The 20,096-nt window shown below is 29.9% G+C and overlaps 1 protein-coding gene across 19 annotated transcripts in view; it reads left to right on the forward strand.

Moving 5' to 3' along the window:
* Gphn (gephyrin) overlaps window positions 1–20,096 on the forward strand; it is a 625,252-nt gene that overhangs the window by 388,136 nt on the left and 217,020 nt on the right. For 10 of the 19 annotated variants that reach the window (XR_007345755.1, XM_048798535.1, XM_048798527.1 and 7 more), the window contains 2 exons: window positions 13,938–13,994; window positions 16,149–16,220. The exons of 5 other annotated variants lie outside the window; for them this stretch is intronic. Coding sequence is in view for 13 of the 14 variants with exons in the window: in XM_048798535.1 (XP_048654492.1) it covers window positions 13,938–13,994; window positions 16,149–16,220 (129 nt within the window). In the remaining variant the exon portion in view is untranslated. The remainder of the gene's footprint in view (window positions 1–13,937; window positions 13,995–16,148; window positions 16,221–20,096) is intronic. 4 more of the 19 variants (XM_048798526.1, XM_048798539.1, XM_048798528.1 and 1 more) reach the window with 1 other exon arrangement.

Here is a 20,096-nt window from a genome sequence, read left to right on the forward strand (position 1 = left end):
TTTTTCCTTAATAACATGCAATAATTATAAATATTTTCAGAACATGTTTTAGCTAAATTTGATTATACATAGTAGTTATTGAGCATTTTTTAAACTTTGCAATTACAGCAATTTTTAAATTACTTGTATTTCTAAATCACCAAAGTAAAATTCTAAAAATAAAAAAGTTGACATTTATTAAATTAATATGCTGATTGAGAAACTTTAGGCAAGCAGGAGACTTCATATTTTTTCCTTAAACTGATAATGAATTCATATAAAGCACTGCATTTATAAAAAATTAGTTGTAGTTGGACACAATACCTTTATTTTATTTAACTATTTTTATGTGATGCTGAGGATTGAACCCAGCCCCTTGCATGTGCTAGGCGAGTGGTCTACTGCTGAGCCACAACCCCAGCCCAAGCACTGCATTTTTTTAGGAATAAGATTGCATTCCCTTCAGATAATTTTTACCAACACTATTATGCCTTAAAGATAAAATGATTGTCTTTCTGTAATTTTGAAAATACACTTTTAATGCTGAATTAGTATACTAATACAGGAAAAGAAACCAATTTGAATACTGTTTTTTAAAAGGAGTAAAGAAAGTCAAATTAATCTGTCCAATAGAAAGTCTTATAAGACTGCTTAGTTGAAAGTAGGTACTCTTACCAGTGCTTTGATACCAGTAACAGATAATAGCCTCTGTCTTCGTGGAGTTTGTATTTTATTCAAATGTATGTTAATATATACTTGTGGAGAAACAACAAATTATAATTTCACAATAATTTAATACTTATTGAAATCACAGCAAGAAGAAACAAAAATGTATAGTAGGAGTACCTCATTTAGGTAAAGTGATCAAAGAAGGCCTCTCTAGCAGCATTCTACTAGGAGCGTGAAGGATACACGAAAACCAAACGTGAGCATTTGTGCTGGGTAGAAGTTTTAAGAATTATTTTCAGCAATAATGACCACTATGAAGGCACTGTCACCAATCAAGAATTCTCAGGGTAAAACTTCATTAGTACATGAATAGTTTTAATTCAGTGACTTCAGTAATCTAATTTCACATATCAGGTATTTTTTAAGTGATGCTTTTTTTTTTCTTTTCTCCACTGAGTCATATTCAAGACCATAAATCTTTTAGTATTTATCTCTGTTCTAGGTAAAAGAGAAGCAGCAATTTCTCAGGGTTAAAGAAAAGGGGAAGTGCATTTTGATTCTAAATGTATTTAATCTAAGGTATGTGTAAAATATCCATGTAATGATATTCAAGACAAAATTGGAAATACAATTCAAGCTTTTTCTTCATCTTTATTAGAATACTTAAATTAACCTATCAGTATTGGCCAAACCCCACAGAAATCCCCTTTCTATGTTTCAGATTAAGCATGCACAGTCTGTCATATACAGAAATATATGTGCAAATGAATTTTCTTTACATCAAAAATACTAGAAGGTCTTAAATGATCAGCATTAAAAAGCACTTGATTTGATAATGAAAAGTCTGGATTCAAAGGCTTGTTTCTCTACTTAATAACCACACTACATTAGGAAAGGTGCTTAACATTTCTGAGCTTTGTGTCTATTATAAAATCCACAATCTCTGTTTACCCAGCAGATTGATTAATTTATTAAATAGTCTTTGCTAAGTATTCTCCTGCCTTTACAAACAGATGAAACAGACAACCACAAATTATAATGAAATATAATTAAATGTTACAATTTATCATAAGCAGTACAGAATATTATGTGAATAAAATTCAGAAGCTTTTAACTACGTCTGTACAAACTCAAAATAGAGCGCTGGGGATATAGCTAGTGATAGTATGCCTGCCTAGCATACACAAGACTCTGGACTCAATCCTCAGCAGCACACACACAAAAAGGAAATCAAAATGGCTAAATATCCAAGTAATGATTCAAAATTACCAATTCCTATCTTTCCCTCTATTGCTTTTATCACTGATTAGTAGTTAAACTGAAATACTTTATATTCATTTGTATGTGCATACCTATTTCTCTGGTTCAACTATAATATTAAACATTAATTTTAAATTAACATTTTATGTGCATACTGCAATATAGATTGTTTTTTGATCCTTTAAGTTTCTTTTACTATAAGAGCAAGATCTCTCTATAAAATATGCTGTTTTGATTTTTTTCTTCTAGTAAACTTATCAAAGTCTAATATATTTTCTATTCTAAACGATTATTCATAGAATGGTATTTTCTCCAACAAATAAAATAAAATCTGACTGAATGATGAATGATTTTCACTCCTCTTGCTTTATGACAGTGAATCTTCTAACTACAAACTGGGGATTTTAGTCTTTCATTGCCTAAGCAAAAGAAGTGAAATGGTATATAGATTCTATTTAAACAAGTTTAAGCAGTATATAGAGCACTCAGGTTCTAAATTAATGATAGTCTTCAAAAAAAGGTATGATGAAAGAATAATTCTCTAACAGGTATCTTCTCTTTTAAAATAAGTATAATTCACAAATTAAGTGACTGCTGATTTTCAATTATGAAGGGCAACAGCATCTCTATTTAGAAATTAAATTAGGAAGCTTAAGGTCAAAAATAATAAAAGAAAAACTATAAAATTTCAATCATTTTACTATTCTCTTTAGACTTTATTAAACTTGAGAATATTTTTAAAGGTTAATTTTATTCTTTTGTTCCCTAAACAACTGAAATTTAACTTTAAGTAAATGTAGTTTATAATCACATATTCTCTTATACATTAAAAGTGGGAAAAGAATTTTGTGCCCAGACTAACTAGCAAGTTGATACTTTCCTCTGAGAAAAAAATATAAATTGTATTAATATATTCTTGAACTAAAATTCATATGGTGACTTTAAAGTATGTTTTTGAAATATCTTTGTATGAAGAGTATGTTCCTTAGTACACCATTGTCTAACTGTATATGCAAACAGAATGCAGAATTACAACTTTTTTGCAGGTTTCTATTATTGTTCTTTGAGAAAAAATATAGATTACACTGGATGAATTACTTTCTTAAATTCGAGGGTTTTAATGTATGAATCTGAAGGGCAATATGATTTCCTTTACTCATAAAAATGACATTATTTATCCAATATCAACATAATCTTCCCTGGTATTTTCTCCTAGTAATGTTGCTTTTTAAAAACTCTTCCTTATTGTCACTGTTTTCCATTGAATGAAAATGATTATGTCATATGACTAGAGCATTGACTAACTCTGAGATTCCCAAGTCTCTGGATAATTTCATTTAGTTTCTAAAATTCTAGCCTAAATGAAGGTCCTACTTGTGCCCCAAAATTATTTTCTACCATTTTTAAGAGCCTAAACAAAATGAGAAGACTAAACATCAGCTTTCTTTGTTTTTATCTTAAATTCTTTCAGCATTGACATACTAGTGTCTGTTCAGCTGTTAATAACATAGAAATATATGGTTCTATACATAGAATCAACAAAAAGATCAGAAACCATTGAATTAGTGAAAAAAATAAATAAAAAATACTCTTGATTTAAAAAAAATAAGTTGTCTTTTGTGCAAACATGCTCAAATACATTGATCTGTCTTATACTTTGAATGGATATTTTACCCAGGCATAATTTTTTAACATGTCTGTCATTTTAAAAGTATAATTTCTTCCAAGTGTTGATGAATTTTATTTTACTATATCAAGAAAACATCTTTGTTAATATAACCACCCAGCTTATCTAAAAACTTTCAAAGTATTAGAAGTGCTGAAAGTAACAGATACACATTTTCTATGACTTATTTTTTCTTAGGAGCTAGACGTTTATCTTTGGCGAAAAAAAAAAAATACTGTCAATATTTCTTGGATTGACAGTTTCACTTTGTTCATTTTTAAGAAAATGTATACTAGACATCTAAATCTTAATAATCATGATTGAAATGGTTATTTTTTAAATTCTTTCAAGTAAAAATGGTGTTTATATAAAAACTGGCTAGTTCAGCTTATAACTTAAAGAGTTGCATAAAGTGCTTTTTCTTGAGACAACCAGCATCCATCCTTTGGTATGCAGTAGAAGTATTTAATTCATACTTACTACTTTGTAACACTCAACAATCAAGTTGCATTAATATAATTAGGTTAATATTTACTGTTTCATTCAGGACAATGTTAAATGAAACTGGATTTTTTAAAACAAATTCTTAGTACACAACAGTGAATAACACAATGACTATTCATACTATTAGATCCACTTCCTTGATTTGAATTAAACTGCCAATTCACCATTGGTTTTATACTATCAATGCAAATGTCAACATAGCAAAAAAGGCAAATAATGTCTTATTACTATTAGCAAAATAACTTTGATTTTGTAAACCACTGAAAGGTTCTTAGAAACCCTAATGGGTTCATAAACCACACTTAGCTAGCAGTGATGTAAAGAAATGAACAAACTGGCATATGTTTCTTGAAAATCTTGTAAGTCAAAATGATGTATGTTGAATCTTTTTTTTATATATTTTCCATAAAGACAATGTTACTGTTATGTTTTCAGTCCAAAAGATCTGATCCTTTATGTAAATGATTATCAGTATTATGCTTCCGTATTGTAAATAGTTTACTTGGGCTCTATAATCTAGTCTGATTCTTGGGCAGGGAACAGTTACTCTGATTCAAAATGAGAAAAAACTTCCATGACATTTCTAGCTGGCCCTACTCACTTTCAGTGTGATTCTACTTTCTACATTTGAGTACAACTAATTTTCCACAGGAAACACACAAAGTCCTTTCTTAAATAATAATATTTTTGTTCACAGATAGTTTTTGTTGAGGATATAGTAAGGAGGGCTCATTTTTAAAATTAGTTTGAAGCATTTAAAATTTGGGAAATTTCAGGGCTGGTGTAGCTCAGTGGTAGAGTAGTTGTCTAGCATGAACAAGGCCCCGGGTTCAATCCCCAGCAAAAGAGTAGGGGTGGTGGGAGGTAACAGAGAGAGAAGACAAAGAAAGGAAAGAAGGAAGGAATAAATTTCAAGTAAAAGTGACACATTTTTTTTCAGAAGCTCCTTAAAACTCAGATCAACTTTGCTGGACTAGCACTGACATAAACCCATACTTAGTTGGCATTCTTTAGATCCTCTAGATTATTTACTCATTTACGTTCAATGCCTGATCCCACAGACATTTGAGTAACCCACTTCTGCTCTAATTCATTATTGTCTACTGTCTCCTCCTTTATAACAACCTGCTTGTTTTATATTTGTTCTGATATGATAGTGAAACATAATATTGAAACTTCAAATAAAAGAATTTCTTTTACTTTTTAATGAGTAAAAGACATAGCCCATATTGTAGAACGTTTCATTTTGATAAAACTGAAATTAGATAATATTATATTTTGCTATTTAACTTTGAGTTTTTCATTTATTTGCATTTTTCTATAACATTCTGCTATATATTTAGGATTTTACATGGATTTGTGTCTTTATTTGTCTAAGATTCCCCTATGCTTTTATAATGATTCTTAAAATGGAATGCACTCATCCCTTTATAATTATTCACTATTTGCAGAATTTTGTCCATTATTGAAGCTAGGTATAACTTAACTATGAAATGTATAATTACCACTCTGAAATCTGAATTTTTAAATGAGATTTGAAACCTCTTAAGATAAAACAAACCAGAAATTATTAAACATGTAAGTAACAATTTTATAGCTAGGACAAACTATAAGTTGTATGGGTTTTTTACTTTTAAAATAAAAATGCAAAAGTAATTTATATGCTCACTTTGAAAAATTTAGAAAATTCAGTATTAAAAAATGTATCACAAAATGCCCTTAATTATAAAAAAAACTATTAAATTTTTGCTAAGTATCAATCTGTTTTTTTTTCCTATGCATTCAAATATTTTGTCATAATGGAAAGGCAGTAATTAAGAGTTCAAGTTCTAGAGTCCAGTGGGCCTGGTAATGAATCACAATTTTATCACTTCCTAAATATGTGACTTTCAGAAAGTTATTTCACCTCTATAACCTGAATTATCTCATCCATAATATGAAAAATAATAATACTGATTGTCATAGCCCAGTAGAGTATTGCACACCTATAATCCCTGCAACTCAGGAGGCTCAGGCAGGAGGATTGCAAGTTCAAAGCCAGCCTCAGTAACTTAACAAGGATCTAAGCAATTTAGCGAGACCCATCTCAAAATAAAAAAAATAAAAAGGACTTGGGATGTGACTCAGTGGTTAATCACCCCTGGGTTCCATCTTCAGTGCCAAAAAAAAAGAATGATAATAATAGTATTTGCCTCATGGTATTATTTTAAGAATTAAATTTTAAAATGCAGATAAATCCCTTAGCATAGTGTTTGAAATAAAATACTCAATAAATATTAGCTTTTGTCTTTAAACTGTAACTTATCTTGTTCATTTAATAATATAAACATCTTTTTATGTCATGAACATCTTTATATACTTCAAATTTTCTTATAAACCTGTGCTCATTGAAACACACCTGTATAATCCCAGCTACTCAGGAAACTGAGGCAGGAGGATAACAAGTTTAGTGTCAACCTGGACAATTTAGCAAGATCCTGTCTCAAAATTTAAAAAAATAAAAAAGGCTGGATTTATAGTTTAGTATCTTGATATTAGAGATATAGAAACTGAGCTCAACTAACTCTTATAAAGACATAAAAATTTTAGACTAGGACTTGTGCTCATTATTTAGTGCCCCATAGTGTAATTATTTTAAACTGGTAGAGCATAATAAATAAATAATATTTTACAAAATAATAAATAAATAATATTTTACAAAATTATTTTGATTTTTAATTTTAACTGATAAATGTGCATAAATTTTTCATTAGATCTTAATTTAGATATTTTGTTCTTTTCTATTTTCCTGTTTTAAAAACAATACTATTGGCAATCTTTAGGAAGTTAAATATTTTGGAGTAGTGTCCTAATTAAACTGAGCAACTTGTGTTAACTCTACCTTTATTGAGAGTATATGCAGAACTTCTAGGCTCATGATTCATATAACTTACATGGATATCAATATAAATTATTTTTGCTTCTTTATGAACTCAACTTAATATTATATTGGAAGAAGCTGTTTCTAGCATTTGCATTTACATGATTTACTGGCAACCCCTTAAAAATTATGGACCCAAAGTTGTCTGAAAAGCTAACAACATTGAGTATGTAAAATTATTGTACTACGAGGCACTAAATAATGAGCATAAGTCCTAGCCTAAAATTTGTATGTCTTTATAAGAGCTAGTAGAGCTCAGTTTCTATATCTGTAACATCAAGATACTAAATGAAGTAGGCTTTAAAGCCTGTCACAGGCCTGTAATCTTATTCTTTTGGCATAGTTCTTCCAACTGAATAAATATTCTTTTTAGCCCTTCTTCCTGATATTTTATTAATCTCCAAGTAATATAGAAAAAATACATTTATTTTAGCTTTGCCTTCTATGTTAGTACATAAAGTTTGAGATTATTTACTAAATATATACTAATTTCCTTAAAATCTTTCTCATTTAAATCAGACTTGTCTCTGTTGAATGGAATGTTGACTTCTCTTGGTATACCCTAGATTTTTGTTCAAGTTATAGGAAGCGAACTGTAGAAGTACAAGAAATAATGAAATTTAAAATTCTAGTTTTCAACTGGGTGTGGTATAACATGCCTGTAATCCCAACCACAGGCAAAACAAACAAATTTGAGTTCAGCCTAAACAACTTAGCAGGAACCTGTCTCAAAATAAAATTTTAAAAGATCTGAAGATATATATATCAGTGGCAGATATATATGTTATTCATATTTACCTAGCATGCATGAGCCCCTGGATTCAGTCCCAATAGTACCAAATTAAAAAAAAAAAAAAAAACTAGCTTTCAGCTTTGGTTGCTATAAAAAAAATTAATACTTTGGTAATACTTTCTGCAAATGCAGAAATAAAAATTACCTGTGACATCATTTCAGCAACAAAATTGATTAGATATAGTCATGATTTAAATTTGTATAATTAACTATCCATGTCCCATTGATGACTTTATTAGAGAGTATATCTCAAAACTATTCTGTAGATCTTCATATATTTAAATTACACATATTTTAAAGATTAGCCAGACATTTTCTAGCCCAAAATGTTAGGATTATCAGGTTTCCTTATTCATTCTATTTTTTTATTAAGGATAAAACATATTAATTCAGAAGTTGACTCTGAATATTTTGTATTATACCTTATATGTCAAACACTGTACTGTGTTGGGGATATAGCAATGAGTAGGTTTATTTATTAACTCTGCCCTCAAGGAGCTATAGTGGCATTGATACAAAAATAAAATATTTATAACAAATATGTCAGACAAAGAATTGATAGACTCAAAGAGTTTTTCTAATCCTGTAGAAAAAAATAATAGAATGATTAAAGGACAGGAAGAGGCATGCAAATCCCCTGTAGCCCCCTATAAAAATAGATAAAGAAATATATGAAAAAAGTGCCCTAATTAGAAATTTCTGAAAACTTAAAACAACACAAATGTTGCAAATTTATAACTATCTTTAAATTATAATTGTCAGTGCTATAGTGAGCAGCAACATGAGTATTCCTATTCACACAAGTAAGAAAATAAATTTATATAGCCTTTTAAGCAACGAGCATACATTGGCTTAAAATGTATTTATTTGTACTGCATACACACTCACAAAGAAGGTTAAAAGTCTTGTTTTAATATACCGCATTGTTTGTAGAAATTTATGCAAAAATTTCAGAGGTCATCAAAGACTATGTACAAGATTATTTCCCACATCATTATTAATATTCATAAAAATGAAAAATAGACTTAATGTGTATGGGTTAAATAACTTGTAGATGCATATCTGTTATTCTGTAATCTTAAAAAAAGTTATAGATTTTTTTTACTCATGTACAAATAAACAATAAATTTTTAAAGAACATATAACATATAATATACTCTTTACAAGTTATATATTTTAAGATGCCTTATAATTCATACCATAAAAGATAGGCTTTATATTTTTAAGCAGATAAAAATTTGTCTAAAAATACATGATTGAATTGATTCTGACTAACGTATAGGAAATAACTTGTTTAAAAGACTGATTTTATATAGACTGTGTTTTCTTGGAATCAAAGTTATTATAGAATTGAAGAATCATAATTATAAATTTATATAAAGTAAAAATTAATGACTACAAATGTTAATAAACAATGAGAAGTGAAAACCTTTTTAAAAGACAATTTCCTAAGGATAAAAATATATGGGAGTAGGAAGGGTATAGAGAATCTGTAACTTGTATGAAGATTCTAATTTTTTACTTCTCATTTTCTCCTTATTCTTTATAATGTTCCTTTTTTATGCTTTTATTTGCTTAGTTTTATAATCTCATTGTCTTTCCTCCAGAAACACTAGATTAATTATTTTTCCTTGATATACTTGTCCTCGTTTTTTTTTAACTTTTACTTATTTATTCACTATTTTTTACTTTGTTTTAATAAATCACAAATGAAACAGTTGTTTTACATCAGTTTTTTTTAAGAGCTGAATAATATAAAATGAATAATGTAGTAAAGTGTAATATTAACCAAAGCCCTAAAGTATACTTCTTTATTTATAGGAATTTGTTTAATGCTGAACCTACCCCACCCCTCGTATTGGGGATCAAACCCAGGACCTCAAATATATTTGGCAAGTGTTCTACCACTGACCTACAGCCCCAGCCCTAACTGTTGTTCTCCTAAGCAAAACTTTTTTTAAAAAAATCTACTCCTTCAAATTATAGCTACCAGAAATAATCTATAGCTATATCAGTGTATACTCAGTGATATTAGTTGGAAGATAAGCAATTTTTAAGGAAAAAATTTATATATCATTGATACCTATAATATTTTTAAAGCGGTGTATAATATCATATGGTTAAAATTTTGTCTTTCAAGGTAGATCTGAAAGTAAATCAGATACTTCTAAAAATAAGATGATCCAGTGTTTAGGGCAAACAAGAAGAAATGTTTTATCTATGCAATCTTAATCTAAATAAATATAAAATATTATCGTGGGGAGAAAGGAGACCTACATTATTCTCCTTTCCATAGGCAAGAGCCTAAATTTAGAGGAAAGACCTTAGAGTGGAGAATTTAATAGCAGCTATGCTTTTCTTTTTAATTAATATGTTCAGAAAACCAGTGAACTGCTCTAGACATCAATTTCCTCATTAGTAAAACAAAGTATATAACCTTTTCTAAAATATTGTCATCAAACATCTTATAACTGAAGCAAACTGTAAATGTCTGTGCCCAGTTATATAGGAGCCTCCTTAACATAACTGCATAAGCCTAAATTTTTTTAAATTTCATATTTTATTTAAAAAAAAATTTTAAAAAGTAGGCTTTCTACTCCAAAGTGTATGCTAATTTTAATGAAAAATATAGTATTTAAATTTTTTATTATTTCCACAAAAGTCAGAGTGGCGTTAGTTTTCTAACTTAGTAACAACAGAAATTGTTTTGCAGTAAGCTCAGTTTTAGAAAAGTGGACTAAATGAAAGTGAATGGACATCATTTTAGATTAGTATCCAGGCAATTTCTTGTGTTACATGGTATTTCTAGAATTCATATTCTTAGAGAAAAGGTAAACACAAATGGCAGAATTATTTCACTAGGCCTCATCCTGTTAATGATCCCTGAATATAGCTGCATCAGTAATTAATCCATAAAGAAAGAGTTCCCAAATATTGCAAAAGAAATGGTACAGTGTAGTACAGTATTTTCAGAATATTTCTAATGGACATTTTGTTTAAAATATTCTAACTAAGAGACTGAATAGATGATTGAAATGTTTTTGATCTCTTGGTTATTCGCTTGTTCTTCAGTGTAGTAAAATGATTTCCATGATGTAAATATTCTAATAATCTCAACAGACTTGGTAATCCTCATAATTCTTAACATCAAATTCTCAAACTTGCTTCATATTGCAATGATTCTATGTGTAATACAGGTTGACTACCAATAAAAATTAAGAAGGGTTAGATATGTGACTCAGTGGTTAAACACTCCTGGGTTCAATCATCCCCTGTACAATAAAAACAAGACAAAACACCCCTAATCAGAAAATCTGAAATTCAAAATGTTCCAAAATCTTAAACATTTTGAGTGTCCTGTTAGGACTCAAAGTTTCAGATTTTGGAGTAATTTGGATTTCAGGATTAGGGATGTTCAACCAGTAAAATCTATGCAAATATTCCAAAATCCAAAACATTCTATTAAGTAGAATGACTTCTACTTCCAAACATTTTGGGTAAGGGATATTCAAGCTTTGCAAACTATTTATCTAATGACAGAGAATGTTTGGCTTTATAGAAAAGTATTCAAAAAGAAGCTAACAAGGTGAGGCTTGTACATTATAATAAAGTAAATGAATCCATCTTATCCAAATGCTACTCTTATGGTTTTTTTAATTATTGTCTGAAAAAATTATCAGATTTGAATTATACTACTCCATTATAATTAACCATTAAAAGTTGACTAGAATAAATGAAGATATTACATTTTAAACCTGTTAATTTCACTTTTTCCCGTTACTCAAATTTGAGTTTATATTGACAAACCTTTCTCCAATTCTTTCTGAAAATTTTCAGTATTAGGTATTTTTATCTGTTTCAGGAGCCACCAAAAAAAACAAAACAAAACAAAAATACCATGAAACTTGATTTGCCACCACTTCTGGCTTTAAAAACCACATTGGTTTTCTAGTCTTTCTTTTATAATAGTTTCATAGGCAGACTTGTGGTCAAAAGGTGATGTCAAGCATTAATAAATTGTTCCCAGAGTCTTTATATCGGTTCTATGATCTATTTTTCACATTCAGAGTTCAGGAGTAACTGTCTTTTTTTCTCTTATAATTTATTCTTTAAATTTCTGTGCTTGTGCTTACATTTGGAACTGAAATGAAACAGGGAATTTTTCTTTTATATATAAATATATTAGAAGATAAAATTTGTTACATAGATGGAGAAATAGATAGACATACAAATTTACATCTTTTTATAAACATCAATTTTTTTTCGAGCCCCATTTATTTCTAGACCTATTAGAGAATACAAGTTCAAACTAGAAATCAGCAATGGTGGGTATTGTTCCTAGACTTGTAATTAGCCTCCCCTGTAACCTTGAAGAAGACAACTCATGTTGCTGAATTAATACAGTTTTAAGCCTTTTAGAAATAAAGAACAGTGTAGAAAATAGTGTGCACTTGTTATTGTACAATAATTCAAAAATCTTCAGTTTCTAAAAACCTTTAGAAAGGCATTAGATTCTATTTTTATAGGAAACTATCAAGACTATATCTCAAATATTGTGAGTCTCCATTTAAGATGAGAGACAGCTTTCCAAATGAAGGTGCTCTCTGAGATTAAAAGGAAATAGCACAAGAAAGTGAGTAAATATTATGAACTCACTGTGAATTAACTCTCCCTTGAGAGGTCAAATGTTGATGATCTAATTCATCTGCATTTTTTCTAAATTTGGCAATTCTGTTTGACTAAGAAGAGTGAGAATTGATGATTATCTTTTAGTCAAAACATTTATTTAATGATGAAACATTAACACAAACTATTTATATCACGTAAAACCAAAAGTTGATGTAATTCTAATGTACAGAGATGCTTTTTTTCAAAACAAAAATTCAGTTTTCTCATCAATCTCCTTGTGCTATCAGAGACATTCCTAAAAGGCATGAGACAATGTATATCCTGCTTCCAAGAAATAAACTTTTGTAGTTATAGCTAGTTTTCTTATTTTAAGAGAACACTTATGTTTTTAGTATACCATAGATGTTTTCTGGTATTATTTATTTTTCTGAGATTTTTAAAGCTAGGGACTTGGCATCACACTGATACTTCTTCTACTATCTGCTGATAAATAAGGAACAACATGTCTAACTTCACCCATGCTAGTCTGAATTGAGACCTTATTTTTCAGTTGCAGGAATTTGTATTACAAAATCATTGGTTTCTTGCCTTGCATGTAGCAAAGGTTCAATCCCTAAAAACACAGAAAATGAAGGAAAATAGGAAAAAACCACTTGATCTGAAACTTCCACACTCATACACACCCTTTTTATTTTTTACTTTTTATTCTTTGGCTTGTTTCCCTCTTTCACCAAAACATTAGTTCTTATAGAGCTCTATTTATAAAACACCTCATCTAGAAAGATACTTTGTATTGAGAATCTTCCTTTATTCCTTGTATAATGGTATGGAACAAATTTTTAAAAATAGCAATTTTACTTTTCATTTTCACTATCTTACATGAGGAAAATTCAGCTGAAATAACAGAAAGCTTTGAAGGAGTGAATCTTTCTAACATTGGTCTGGCATTAAAATTTTCTGGTTGGGCAGCACAATTGTTTAATTGGGAATCTCATTGACAGCTGAACAACCTCAATGCTTGGGTCAGCAAGCAGAGGAGCTTCACTCTGTCGTCTATCAAGAATGATGCTTGTCAGGACTGATCCTTTTACTTAGAGAACACTCATGTTTCTAGTCATACCATTGAGGTTTTCTGGTATTACAATGGAATAGACACTTCAAGACTGAAAAAGAATAAGTGCATAGGTATATTTGTAATTCTTTGTTTTTTGTAAGCCAAATGCAAATGTAACACTACTGCAGATACTGCTTCATCAGAAGTCCCCAAGATAACCAAAAGTAAGTGCCAATTTCCTCATCTCAGGAATAGTGCCATAACAAAGATTTAATTCTAGTGGTCAGCCTATTTACAAAGCATGTCATACAGCCTTCTGGGTTAATTAACTCCTTGGCCTCCTAATACATACCTAAAAGAGTCAATTAATGTTTTTGCATGTATTACTTAATAATGTGTAGAAAAATTTTTAAGTTCACTTTTTCTTTATTCTGTCTTTTTTACCCATCTTCCCTCATTGTAGCAAATTAGACGGCCGGATGAAAGCAAAGGAGTTGCTAGTAGAGTTGGATCCCTCAAAGTAAATATGTTTCTAACATTTTTTGGCAAGATTTCGTCTATAGCCTACACTTCTTCCTTTTTGGAGGGTGGTGGGAGGAAGGGGGCTTTTTCCATTTTTCACCATCCCATTTTTTTTATTTTAATTATTTTTATTGGCTGTTGGGTCATATTTTTTTTTTTTGTTTCAGCTACACATAGAGCAACCAGCTGAAGGCAAGATGCCAAATAACTAGCTTTGAATGGCACCACAAACAAGAGAAAGGGCAACTGCCTCCTTACAGGTGCCTATAATTTGGGGTTCTAGAGTAAACCGTTCCTCTGACTGATGTCACTGATTGTGTGTTAATATCCTCTTACACAGAGAACTAATATATTTTTAGAATGTTATTTCCCCCTTTAACATTTTTGTTTAAAAAAAATTAAATGCTATGTTAGTGTCATTATCAGCTATAGTTCAGTCCAGAAAAAAAATCGTTGTGAGTTAATAATTGTATTGAATACATATAATCTTAGGAACTAGAAAAGAACTTTATAAGATGCTAGTAAGTGGGCCCACATATAGCTAAGTGTTTAAACACTCTAAATCCCCTTTTTTTCCTCTAAGTTTAAAAAAAATTGATATAACTATAGCCATTAACACAGGTTTATCTAAACATTTACCCATTCATGTATACAATATACAACTTGTAGATTTCTGATTTAGCTATTTGCTAATGGCTAAATACCACTTGGTCAATATATCTTGGTCACTCAGTACTCTTGACAATTAATCATAATGAAAGGGTAAGCAAGTTCTCACCCTTAAGAAACAGACATAGTCATTGATCACTTAATGCTGCCACCATAAGTACAAGTTAGAAAATTGCTGAACTCTAAAAACATGCAGAATAATCACCCACAAAGTTAAGCACTTTTTTATAACTCAATCCCATTTGTCTTTACAGTAATAGTAACTGTTAATCAAAATACCAAATAATTCAATGCACTGAAGTGTCTTAAAATTCAGTAACTGCCTTGAGACTTAATATTGAGTCATTTCAAAATTTTACACACCTCTAATTTATTTCCATTTAGCAATTTATGAAACACAAACTTCTGCACTCTTTTCTCTTGTTGCCTCTTCTGCCTTCTTAGTTTTACTTTTTGTTGTTGTTTATTTATTTATTTGTGTGTGCACACACCAGTGCACATGGATGAAGGTGTGTTTGTATGTTTGTGTTCCTTATTCCTGAAAAGCCATCCTCTCTGTTCTCTAACACTGCTTTATAGTGGGTAACTATTATATTAAAATCTTATTTCACTAAGGATAATCAGAGGGGTGGGAAGTGTTGATTGAATGCTTATTTCAAAAACAAGGCAACGTAAGATTATTCATTCAGGAAAATGTGATGATATATCAGTAGCATTCCTCACTGTCTGCTTGTGAGGTATCATATCTTACCTTGTCTTTAAGAGAAGATAATTCCATTATTGTTTAGAATATGGATTATGACAGATTCAAGTGAGAGGGTGCAGTACAACATTTTTAAAAATTATGGTAGTTAACTAAGGAAAAAATGGCATCCATAACTGTAGCATCTTTTGCTTTAAACTGGATTATATGTGAAATTTTGTGTGTATGTGTGTGTGTGTGTGTGTGTGTGTGTGTGTGAGATTATCTCAAGTTCACATCAGGTTATAAATGTGTATTTATTACTTTTAAATGTATATACAGTATAATTATGTATATATACATATATGCTTATGAACAAATTGACATATTTACAGTTTCATCAGTTATTTCAATATGGATGCAGCCTTAAATTTTAAAAAGTATGTTTGAGAAACAAAGGCAAATTTCATATTCTTTAAATAATTTTACTCAATATTTCTGCCAAATAGAAAAATTTAAAGTTAATCTCTTGGGAATTATAAGGATAGTCATAGTATTTATTTACATTAAAGCTGGGGAGAAAAGATACTCTAATTTAAAAAATAAAGTAAAATGTTGGCTTCTCAGTCTTGGGTTTGTTAAGCATGTATTTCTTATACAAAAATCTTTGATGCTTTGAAATGTTTGCCAAAGGCAGTGAGAAATGTATAATGCTATGATCTTATTTTTAAAAGGAAAAAGAGGAAAACTGAAAAGAGAACAAGTTGCCTTTTCAATTCATTTTCTGATGTTTACATGTAGCTCCATCGAAAGCTGGAGGAGCTCAGAGATCACCTAGAAGGCAATGTGAAAGGATACTCTCTCAGAGTAAATGTACGATTTCACTTGATGATTTTTCCCCCCTTAAACTTCTGCTGACTGGTAATTCCAAATCTGACTGGTTTGTCCTCTCATCTCCATCTTTTTTACTTTCTGTCTCTTTCCCCCCTCTTTTTTTCTTTTCTAGCTACAGCATCATGCTCACATTGTAAAATAAAGATTATATTGGCAGGATAGAGGATGCTTAAGCCACACTAACATTGCAGTTGATTTGATAACATTTTGACCCCAATGCAAAATAAAAATTTTCGAAATCATTGCTTCTTTTATAGTAGTACACTTTTCTGATGTTCTTTTCAGGGGACTTCTATTTGGGGACTTTTCCATTAACCATTTCTTTTGTCCCTTGTTGGATGTGTCAGCAACATTATAAATTATGGACTGGACTCAAAGAGTAGAGCTTTGATTATTCAATTTCACTTTTCAAGGAAAATGATCAATGTTAAAGTATCATAGGTAATCAGACAAAGTAAGTAGGCACATATATTCTGAGTTAATAGACTATAATCATAACTCAGATTTTTTAAATAATTATGTCATTTTTTGTTTTAAAATAAGAAAATTAGCAGCAATTCTCTTCACCAGGAACACCTTCATGTAACATATTACAAATTCTTGAGCTAAAGGTTCATATACCAAAGACAACCTTTGAAGGAAAACAATACCCACAGCCGCTCAATCCTGTACATATCATATAGACAGTACTAACACAGTATTTTTTATGACAAATAATTCAGGCTTTTAGAATGCTTGGTCTTCCTTTTAATGTATCTCTTGAATAAAAGTCAAGTTAAAATTTTCTAAAATAGTATATTATTTAAATACAGCAAAATAATTAAATTATTAAACTAAATAATTTATGACTTAACCTTGACATCCTGTTCCTGGGATTTCTAAAAAGTTCCTGTTAATCTAGCACCTCATATACTTCCCCAAAGATTATTACCATTCATGTAATTCATATTGCCATAGTAATTTTGTTATTTAAAAAATAGAATAAAAGTTAGGAAAATGGTAAATCTCTGAGATCTCAGCCTCTTTTTAATTATATTCCATGTATAATTATGTATGTCTCCATATTACATTTCTGATTACTAAAGTCTGTAGTGGTTTTTACTATTACCAGTCATTAATTCTGATAGCTAAACAGAAAAAGAAATTGTACATGTTCCATTTCTCTACTTTTTTTGAGCCAGTCCTTTTCTATGTATATTCTTAATAGAATCTGAAAGACTGTCCAAAATCAGTTCCTAGAATCTGTTACACAGTTGTTAAAATAAAAAAGGTTATTATGAATTTTATGACTAAACATATCTGAATACTATCCTAGAAACCTCTAAAATATTCCAATACGTGTATTTTAGTGTCATGCTCTTCCCTAACCAGTCATGAGAACTGATATTTTTCTTTTAGTCAAATTAAGACTAGAAAGTCGAGACTTGCTAACGTCTACATGATAGGGAGTTGGTGTAAAATTAGGATTAAATTACAAGTTTAATTTCTGTTTTAAGCACTTGTACTGCTATATATTAACTAGTCTCAACATCTTCATATTTTGTTCCATTTCAATCAGAAATACTTTGTTCTGATTACATTTTTACAGTAAAAGATTAAATATGGGATATATCATTCTAAGGGATCTGTTAACTACCAGATTTTAAAATTTCAACTAAGAAAACTTGCAAATCAAAGTCTCAACTAAGTGATCAGTTTCTTTACTTTTTAATTCTTACTACCCAAGTACACCTCAAGTATGCCATGTATATTAAAAATTGTTGCTTAAAAATAAAGTTATTCTCAGAACCATAGACCAAATTAAACAGATTTTGTTTCTAAAATGAAGTGACAAACAGTGACCATTCCATTCTGTGGAAATTTATTGCATGTGTTCACACAACAAGAGTAAGGATTTGGATACCTTTCAATTCATTGAAACAATACGGAATAATTTCAGTAAAGTGAAAGTTTGAGAACCAGGTTGCCAATTAAACATTTTATTTAATAGTTGGAGAATGTGATACATCATTCAGAGCTGTGGGACAGGATTTAATTAATCATTGATGCATCAATTTATATGATGCATAGTGTGTGTGTATGTGTGTGTATGTATATATATAAATACATATTTATATATAAAATATTAAGTGTATATATATAAATATATACATACACACACACACAGACACATTTTTTTTCAAGAAAGAAAAGAGCCCTGCATTCTCTTGATGAATGATCCTTGTAATTTTTGGAATAATATTGTCTTATTTATTTCTCATATGAAAACATATTTTTCATTCTACATTGACTCTTCTGTAGCAAAAAGCAGGATGTATTAGACTCTTGGTTTCTGAATTAAGAATGAGTCATCTTTTTCTTTATATTTACAGAGCAGGATATTTTGAACCCTTAAATGGGTTTTTAGTGATTTTAATAATGACTGTTAATACATAAGCAGTATTTGTCTTATTTAATAAGTGCAAAAATTTCTATAAATCCTTAGATCGATCAATGTGTTGAGAGTAATGACTAAAGAATAAAACAACATAAGAAAAATTTTCCATTTAATCAAACATGAATCTAGTAGGGAAAACACAAATGTTAATACATAGGATCAAAAACCAGTACAGACAGTGTTAAGATAGAAAAGCACAGAATAAGATACTGCAAACTAATGCTTTGTTTAGATAATATCATGCAAGGTAAATTTACAAGGAAGTTATTTAGAACTTGGAAGTTGGGCTAATACAATGATTTACATGACTGCAATTTTTTTAGGTTTCTTAAGATCAGCATTTTCACTTTAGCTTTAGTTCTAAATTACTTTCTTACAGTTTTAATGAATAGGTTATTATTTTGGGGGATATTTGCACTTTTATATTCATTAAGTGAGTTCTATAACTCGGGTCAGCAAATCATCTGGTAGGCCAAATCCCATTCTTTTGTAGGCCCATTAGTTAAGAATGTTTTTTTTTTTTTTAAGAGAGAGAGAGAGAGAATTTTTTAATATTTATTTTTCAGCTTACGGCGGACATAACACCTTTGTTTGTATGTGGTGCTAAGGATCGAACCCGGGCCACACGCATGCCAGGCGAGCATGCTACCGCTTGAGCCACATCCCCAGCCCTAGTTAAGAATGATTTTTGCATTTTTAAATGGTGGGGGTTAGAGGATCAAAAAAGAACATTTTGTGACATGTAAAAATTATATAAAATTCAAATTTCAGTGTCCAAAATTAAAGTTTTAATGAAACATAGACATGCTTATTCATTTGCCTATTATCTACATCTGCATCTTTGTTTCATTTCATATTCAACTCAATTGTAGCTTTTGGACTGCAAGAGAGAGAGAGTTGAATAGTTAAAGAAGAAATTTCAACAATGCACAAGGCCTACAATATTTTCTTTCTGATCTTTTACAAAAAAAAAAGTTTGCCAAGATTTGCTATAACTATGTAGTGTGTCAATATAAATTGACATAAACTGGGTGTGATGGCACATGCCTATAACCCCAGCTACTAGGGAGACAGAGGCAGGAGGATCATAAGTTTGAGGTCAACCTCAGCAACTTGGAGACCCTATCTCAAAATAAAATAAAAAGGCCTGGGGGTGTGACTTAGTGATAGAGTGCCCTTGGATTCAATGCCTAGTACCACCAAAAAAAAAAAAAATGATTATAGTAGACACTGTAAAATATGTTCATTTTAGAACTTGAGGAAAAGAGAGCTGCTCATTTTTCTGGATATGGTTTTTAATTATTCTGCATGGATTCATGTTTAAAAGAGTTAGTCCCCTGAGATAGTTTATACACACATACACACACACAAATATATATATATATATATATATATATATATATATATATATATATATA

The sequence above is a fragment of the Marmota marmota genome, unplaced genomic scaffold (genome assembly GCF_001458135.2).
Source record: "Marmota marmota marmota unplaced genomic scaffold, marMar, whole genome shotgun sequence".
NCBI lineage: Eukaryota > Metazoa > Chordata > Mammalia > Rodentia > Sciuridae > Marmota > Marmota marmota.